The sequence below is a fragment of the Cricetulus griseus genome, chromosome 2 (genome assembly GCF_003668045.3).
Source record: "Cricetulus griseus strain 17A/GY chromosome 2, alternate assembly CriGri-PICRH-1.0, whole genome shotgun sequence".
Lineage (NCBI taxonomy): Eukaryota > Metazoa > Chordata > Mammalia > Rodentia > Cricetidae > Cricetulus > Cricetulus griseus.
The window spans coordinates 156144108-156152525 of NC_048595.1; the positions used below are offsets into that span (position 1 = coordinate 156144108).

Sequence of the window (8418 nt, forward strand, 5' to 3'; positions counted from 1 at the left end):
ATTGCCCAGGTCTGCAGCTACCACACATCTACCCACAACTCACTTTGCCAAGTGTCTCTCCACCTCATCTCCACTCATTTTAAACACAGGATATTCTTCAGCATAATCACAGTTCCCTTTCCATCCATCATAGAGTTGCTTGCATCATTTCCTTCCTCAGAAACACTACCTTTGTTAACAGTCCCAAGAGTCTGTTCTCAGGCTGTCTCTTTCTAGGCCCAACAATTCCCACAGCCCTTCCTAACACTGCTGTCCTTCTATGAAGGACAGCATGGTAATAACATATTCTTGTCACTGCACTGAAAGCAAACACCAAAGACTTAAGGCTAACTGAATTCTGTCTTACCTTGTACAACTCAAAATTGCCTGGATGAAACCAGTGAAGTGTTAAGATTTCAGCAATCATTGATATATATATATATATAAAAAAAAAACTCCATCTGCTTCAAGTTATAGAAACAATTTTAATACAAATACTCAATAGGGCATCTTTTGCATTGCTCTCAAGATTTCATCTCTTTCTGCTGCTGTAGGCATAGATGGCTGAACTCCATTTTGTCTTCTTTGGATCATGACAGAATTCTATGTATGGGCATAAAAGAAAACATCAAAATCAGTCATGTATTAAGTCGCAATAATTTACCAGTGATTTTTGATTAAAAAAGGAAATTCTAAAACCTAAGTTTTAAAACTCCAAATCCTATTTCTGGAACTCCAGATGGTTCAATCTACTAACATTTACACTTTAGTAATTATCCCCACAGGAAACATTAGCAGGAATTGTGATAGGAATATCTCATGAAGCATATATACAATAGTATATAAGGTCCACTAACAAAAACTATGCATGATTATTAAGTGAGACTAATTATCAGAAAAGGAGAAGGACCTAGATAAGGTACTCAGGGAAGCAAAAGTGAATTATCAATGTGTTCGACACATTTTAACAACTGTGACTGCCTGTGAGGAAGGCAACAGAAACAGAAGTCTAAGGAGATGTATGATGTCAGAGTAACCTGAACTTTCTCCTCTTCTTCAGGAAATACAAATTTATCACAAGGCTATTGTATGACTAAAGATACTTCCCTAGGAAGACTGATTTATATTAAAACTGAAGCATTAACCCTTAGAATGAAACAATCTCTCAAGGACCCCATGGAGTTGAAATACCACACAGAAGATGAGGATGAAGGTTAAATTTCCCTATGGCCATCATTGGGAAGACTGTGGGTTATTGATTGATACCAGCTTCAGGCAAGAGACAAGAGCAGAGTTTTACAAGAAGTGTGCCAAAATGGGCTTACCCAGAATCGCCGGCAGTTTTTGTACTTCAAGAAGTAATTGGAACATCTCTCCCTGTCATAGTTATTTTCATCCATACATCTGGTAGACGCATCAGATTCCTTAAATATGTAAGAGAGCCACCATTTAAAATGTGGAATGTGATCTGAGAAAGACCCAAACACAAAGGCTTCTGAAGCTGCTTCCCCTCTGAGCAGATGTGAAATGGTTTATTTTTGTTCATTTTAGTGGGTAGACTTATAAAACCCAAATAATATAGTCAACTATTCCAGAAATCACTCAACTTAAAAAGCCATCTTTTTTCCAGCCTGGGCCAGTTTTCTAAGTATCTGATCACACAAGTTTGAGGCAAAGCACTGATTGTGGTCATTTGTTCCAGAAGTTGGAGCAAGATATACCATTCTGAGTACTGCTCCACAGCAAGTGGGAGAAACTTGTCTATCAGCTCCCAGTTCCCAGTGCACATCTCCTGGCTTTCCCCAGTTCTCATTTCCACTTGATGTTTGATCTTAATGCTCATTTTGACATTCCAAGTAAATTACACGAGTAAGTGATCTACATCAAGGCAACCTAAATTAACAGCATTCATCTAGATGCATTTTTGGCTATCGTTCACTCCATTATGCAAGCATACTATTACATATGCAATTTTAATAGTTATCATTAATGTGACTTCAAAAAGAAAGTTAGCAACACAGGGCCATGAGTTTTAAAATGAAGTAGGTACCACCAGTAATTAAACTTAAGCTGTCTGAACTAGAAGCAGTTTGGATAGCAAGCTTCCAAGTGAAAGGTATGACTATGAAAAGTTATCTAAAATAAAGTTTCAAATAGACAGGGAATCTGTTTCACAAAGCTAAGAAACATTCCTTATCGAAACAATACTTAATAAAGCTGTTGAAAACAGAATATACAGACCAATGGATATATACTGTATAATGTGTATTTTTGAAAAATCCATAAAGATTATTGGATTGGTACTCTGCATGGCAACAATATAAATTTTAACATTGTATTTCTCAGAAGTGGCAAGGCCACAACAAAGTGTTGCACGCTATGCCAAATTAATGTCAACAAACGCTTACTATTGCAACACAATGTTGTTTATAAGATACCTTTAATGTGAGAATCATTAAGCTTAAAATAAGCTAATCGCACTGTCAACCCATGACTCAGCCAGGTTGTCTCAAATCAGATTAAATAATTGCTGTGATTAAACCCATTGTTTTTAAATTTGCTGTATTTGTGCCATGTTTAGACTCAGGATTTTCCTTAGCATTACATATGCTTGTCAAGTTTTACAGTGACAACCAAACACTGCTTCTTTCACAACTAAGCAAAACTGAAGAAAAGAGTCTTTGTTAGCTACATTTTGGTCATTTAAAAATGCTAAGAGTGAAATAAAATACACTGGCCAGGAATATCTTTTTCACAGAATAATACTTTATTCAGTAACTGTATAAAACAGATGCCCACAAAATTAAGAGTGGTTTTCCCAAGTTAACACTCATGACAATGAAAAGCAAACCACCCTACCGACAAGCAAGGGTTTATGTCTGGATCTCTCAGCCGCCGTGTGACTATGGGCATCTTGTCTTCTCACTGAAGAGAGATGGGAAGAGAAACAGGTCAGAAGGAAATGATCAGAAAATGTTATCATCTCACAAGCATAGAAAACTTAATTCTCAAAGTAGAAGGTAGTCCAGGAAACAATGGAACACAGTGGGTGTATCAAAAAGCCAAGTTACTGCCTAGCTAATGTTCTGAAAGGCCACAGTTTAAAAAACAATTACAAGTTTTATTCCAGCACTACCTTCTACTTAAATAACACTTCCCTGGGTTGAAGGGAATCAGGGTATGCTAGTGTAGTTCAGTAATTTTCCAATTTGAGTTTTAAAAATACAGTTGTGCAAAATGTCTTTATTGATTAAAGAGACCACATTTCCTTAAGAGCCAGTTAGTTCTTCCAAATCAAGGAATACACTCATGCAGTCTCTAAGCCCTGGTTCAGGACAACTGTTCCTCAAACTCCAGTTCAAGTGAAACTGAGGACAATTATCTTCAAAGAAGGGGGCAGGGTGTAAAAAGCAAAAGTCACAGTTATTTCAGAATGGTCTTTATTTGTTTCAATCTATTGATATCACATTGATGAGCCAACCACTGTCTTTAAAAAAAATCCCTATACTAAGCCTAAGGGGCTGATTTGGCTTACACGCCCAAATCCTGCTCTAGTTTAATCATTTTTCTACCTAAAAATCAAAATAGAATCCAGAGAAATAAGACAGTATAATGTACACACCTCCACTGAATTAAAAAAAAATACACGGGCCTTTTCAGAGAAGTCAGAATTTTTGTATGAAATCTCACAAAAATGTTAAAAGAAATAATGTATATTCATAAAAAGTAACTAAATCAAGCCCATGAACTCCTGATAAGTGAATGTATTCTCAGTCAATGGTCACCCTATCCAGTTCCTTCTGAGAAAGATCAGGATGAGCAGGCCAAAGGAACCCATCTCTTCCATGGGATACAAAGGATGATTCTGATTATTCTGCAGTGCTTTAACTTGCAGTAATCACTAAATAATTATTTTATTTCATGACTTTCATTGAAAATATCCAGCCAACAGAAGCATCTTGACAGAAACTCAGTACACAGTCCAACTGTACCTAGAAGCCTTTTGTCCTCGGAAGACAGGATTTTACAGGATTGCCTTTTCCTAAGAGAAATAATGGGACTAAGAATTTGTATAACCTTCTGTTTAATATCTATCCTGTCATGTCTTCACAGAACTCTGCTTGATTGTTCATACATTAGACTTATAATAATCTCAGCAACAATCAGACACATAATTCAAGCTGTGTCCTAATTATGAAGGAATTCTGTTCTATTTCATTATCATCAGCCAGAAATTCTTTAAAAATACCTACACAACAGAGGCATCAAGTCTGCTGTTTCAAACTATTCCCATTTTATTGTCTTTTGTTCTGGATTCTAAAAACAAGTCACTCTAAACATGAATACCCGTGTTAACTGTTCAGGAAGAGGAAATGTCAATTTACATGGAGGAGTGGGGCTGAAGGGCATGATGGAGTGCCCCGCTAAAGAGGCCTTATCTGCTTACTCTTTGAAGATTCTGGAGTGAACAACTGTTACAACGCTCTACTACTTCCAAGAGGATATTCATAAAGAAAATCATAGATTTGAGGGAAGGCTGCAAACCTACAGCACATCTGAGGAATAACTCTAAAATCTACTCTAAGGGGCAAACTGCTTACCAAAGAAGTTCCTGATTTTCACTCTCCTCGTAGCTTTGATCCGTAGTGGGGGAAGGGCACGTTACTAAACACGACCAGGCCCCCAGGCTGCTCACAGTCTGGTGTGAGTGTTAAATCCGGAAGCAGAAACACCACACCGTAAACCTGGGTGCAGAGGACCAGGGACAAAAAGTCAAGGGAGCTAGGAGGTCGGGGGAGAATCCCAAAGGATGCGACTCCGGGACCGCATCGCCTTCCGGGGTGCCGCTCCCAAGTATGAGACAGCGGACAACGGGCACAGGTGAACACAACACAGAGGCGGGGAGGGCAGCAGAGCGCGGGGAGCCGAGGAGGGCAGGACGAGGAGTGACACAATCCGGGGTGCCCAGACCTGCATGGGGTCACCTTCCGCTGCCCTGGCCCGAAGAATCGCGTAGCGCGAGCAGCGACCGCGGGGCGCGCCGCGGACGATCTGACGGCACGAACTAGGGTCGGGCTCCTCGGCTAGTGTTGTCTGGGGCCTGCCGGGGAGGGAGGGAGGAGCCCGGAGACCACTCACCACCGGTCGCCACTCCACCAACACCCGAGCCGGCTCCAGCTCCAAACACGTCAGTGGCTCACGCAGCAAGACCTTAAGTAGCGCGCACCCCAACGTGCTGCCCCCGCGCCCCCCGTTTCAGCCTGTCCAATCCAAGCGCGCTGCTGCCTGATTGACAGGCGCGCGGGACCCTGTGCGCTGGAGGCGGGCCCTGTTAGCTCCGCCCCCGGGCAGCGGGAGGAGGGCCCAGGCAGGAGGAGTGGGTGGGACGCTGTGAGACTCCGCCCTCGCTCCGCCCCGCCGCGCCCCCCGCCCTGCAGCCTCACTCTTAACACTTCTGCCTGACGGGCAGCCGTGCCAACCAATGGGCCCGCCGAAGCCTGGCGGCGACCGCACGGACTGGCCGGGCCCGGGGCGGAGCGTGAAGGGGGCGGGCACCGCGGCGGCGGGGCCAGGGCGGGCCGGCGGGCGGGCGAGGGGCGGGGGCGGCGGCCGAGCGGGCGGGGGGAGGCGGCAGTGGGCGCGACGGGCGGCGTGTTGAAGAGCGCGGCGGGAAAGGCGGGAAACCCAGGAGGGAGGAAATGTTAAAGCCCCGCGGTGAGTTCTCCCGGGGTCCGGGACGGCGGGGAGGCGTTTAGCGGGAGGAATATCAGGGTTATTTAAATTATGGGACTAGCCGAGGGGGCAGAGGAGCCGCGGCGGCGGCAGGAGGAGGAAAAGTTTGTGCTACTCCCAGCCCCTGCTCAGGACCCCAGAGAGAAAAATAATAATAAAAAATCAAATAAAATCGTGCGGCGGGGCTGCGAGGACTCCCGAGGTCGCTGCTGACAGGGCAGGGGGCGACGCGGCTGGGGACCCGAAGGTGAGGTCGGTGGGAAAAAAAAAAACCTTTTATTCAGGGTCTGGAAAGTTTGAAAAGTTTTCCTCCTCCTCCTCCTCCTCCTCCTCTCTGGTGCTGTGAATATTGTGACAGCGGCAGCGGCAGCAGCGAGAGCGGAAGACATTAGAGACCCGAAAAATAAGGGAAAAATTAATATAAATTCGGTTTTGAGAGGAAACTCTCCGCATTTTCCACCAAAACATCCCGGGGGAAGGTCGCTTCCCAAAGGGCCTGGCAGAGACCCGCGGTCGGCAATATTTGGGGGGCACTGGGAGTGACTTGGGGTAACTTTGCCCCCTTTACCGAAGAGGTTTTTCTTTTCTGGAGAAATGCATTTGTTTTTGCCCTCTGCCCAGGTGGGATAGCCGAGTCGGGGTGCGGGGTCCGCGGGGCGCCGGACCCAGCAGGGTGGCGGCGGGGGCGTAGGGGGAGGGGGTGCTAAATGAAAGCAGGAGATCGGGACGGAGCAGGGACAGCTTGTTGTCAGTATCATAAACAACCAAAATGGAGGGAGAACTCAGGCATATAACCAAATAAAAATTGTTAAAAAATCGCAAAAAATCCCTAAAAATCCGGGATGCTCCCCCCTTTCTCGCTAAAGGTAAAAGTGTGAACCGCCTTTCCCCTGAAGTCCATTTTGACTTTGCAGGGACCAAGGAGTTAATATTTATTTATTTTTTAAAACTTTCGAAGGGCAAAAGCCTTTTATAACTCCACCGACAATGAGAAAACGTGAAAATCCAATGCAAGAGAAGCAGGGGGAGGGAGGGGGAGGTGGTAGTGCAGAAACTGCTAAACTTATTGGTAATGTGGACTGATCTGAGATAAGATAAACACTATATTTGCTATTTTATAACTCCCTTTTAATGATCTTTGCGGGGTTTGCTTTTTTTGGTAGGAAAAAAGTGATGCCATTTTCTTAATAGAGTTAATGTGTGTGATTGGAAGAATAAACCTTTGCGGCTTTAGATTGCATTTTCGTTGCATTTATGCCTCGGGTTTTGTTAGTGGCTCCCTCCTTTCTTTAAACTGGGCTCTCCAGAGGAGGGGTGGAAAGGTGCTGTTGCCCAGAGAGACTGGAGGGCGAGACTGGCGAACCTTCTGGGGAGGGGTGGGGAGTTGTTTGGCTTCTCCCTTCCTGACACGTTTGCTTCACCTGTTCGCCCTCACTAAGGAATGTTGGACTGAGGTTTTCTGGTTTTATGTATATAAAAGGATGGTGCCTCTTGCATCACATTGATGTTAGTGGGAAAGTGCTGCTGATGTTGGTTCCACGTGGGATCTGGGACAGAGCAGGGCATTTTAAAGGGACAGCTTCTCTTTTCTTAGGGTTTTCATCACCTACGCAGACTTACTGTCTGAGGACCAAAGGCAGAGGTACTGGAAGTGTGTGGTGATGGAAGAGCCTTCTCTTTCCATTACTCAAGTGCACCCACGTTTAGGAGTGATGGAGGGAGAGGAGGGCTAAACAAGCCCAGCAGAAGATGGATGTGTGTGTGGCTTAGTTTTCATCCACGCTGTTCTTTTATGTAACAAGCCCTCCCAGAAACTTTTCATGTTACATTGCTTTGCTCTGGAAGCTGATTTTGGAAGGAATTGTGGAAAAATGGAAATAGTTGAAGGTGTGTGGTGTAATGGTATAGCATTATTGAACAGTTATGAATTCTGTGCAGTGAGATCAAAGAGCCATGTATGCCCATAATGGGGGTTTACAGCCATTTTGTAAAATACCTAATATTCCATTTGGCTTCAGGTACATTGAGGACTTCTGGTTGAAAATTACAGGCAGAGTGGTGAAGATTCCTTAACATTGTAAGCAGTAGACATTTCTGGGGAGGCAGGAGTGGCTCTCATGAAGACCATGGAAAAGTTTACATATACATCCATTTTTAAAGTCCACCCTATGCATATGGTGTAACTTTACACTTTGGAAATGAAAATGCTTGAAAATCCTGAAACCTGCCGATTTGCATCTTTTCAGCTGAAGTGATTTGTGATTAGTAAACAGGAAATGTTTACTAATCATTAGCTACTCTTGGCTCTTGGTGTCTTAGATGTCCACAATATTTTCAAAAGGTAAAATGTGTACATTGTTAACTGTACTGTATTTGAGTTTAAGACGGATCTGGAATGGAAACAACTTGCATTCAGTTTCCAGAGGCATATGGAGTTTGGGAAATAAATCTATTTTGCTTTGTTTTTACAATTTGTACAAATGGATCAGAGTTAGAACTGAATTTTTAGGCTTCTTAGGCAATGCTCTCTTTTGCCACACTGTATAAAAATTATTATTTTAAAGTCCATTGTGTGTTAGTTCCTGTTTCTAACTGAACTTTTCTCGGCACCTTTTTGTAAATACCTCCAAGAGAACACTACCAGTGTCCTGTGAGCACATCATCCTGTGGTTTCCCACTTTGGAAACAGCTACAGCTTTCTAAGAA

General features: G+C 43.7%; 1 protein-coding gene across 3 annotated transcripts; it reads right to left on the reverse strand.

Moving 5' to 3' along the window:
* Positions 1-444: 444 nt before the first annotated feature.
* Chchd7 (coiled-coil-helix-coiled-coil-helix domain containing 7) lies at positions 445-5226 on the reverse strand. Of its 3 annotated transcripts, XM_027398913.2 has the most exons (6): positions 4951-5186; positions 4581-4724; positions 3972-4021; positions 2839-2904; positions 1305-1403; positions 445-582 (listed from the first exon to the last, which is right to left on the reverse strand). In XM_027398913.2, exons 4-6 carry the CDS (start codon positions 2890-2892, stop codon positions 478-480), a joined length of 258 nt encoding a protein of 85 aa, XP_027254714.1. In that variant the 5' UTR covers positions 2893-2904; positions 3972-4021; positions 4581-4724; positions 4951-5186; the 3' UTR covers positions 445-477. The 3 variants fall into 3 exon arrangements, with proteins under 3 accessions (XP_027254714.1, XP_035295919.1, XP_027254713.1); XM_035440028.1 differs by lacking the exon at positions 3972-4021 and having other exon boundaries at positions 5119-5226; XM_027398912.2 differs by lacking the exon at positions 3972-4021 and having other exon boundaries at positions 4951-5184.
* Positions 5227-8418: the final 3192 nt, after the last annotated feature.

Excerpts from the sequence above, each read along its gene's own strand:
- Chchd7 (XM_035440028.1), bottom strand. The coding sequence starts at position 2,892 with ATGCCCATAGTCACACGGCGGCTGAGAGATCCAGACATAAACCCTTGC. Across the intron at positions 1,404-2,838 it reads ACATAAACCCTTGCTTGTCG|GAATCTGATGCGTCTACCAG; the intron begins GTAGGGTGGTTT and ends TACATATTTAAG. Across the intron at positions 583-1,304 it reads AAAACTGCCGGCGATTCTGG|AATTCTGTCATGATCCAAAG; the intron begins GTAAGCCCATTT and ends GCCCATACATAG.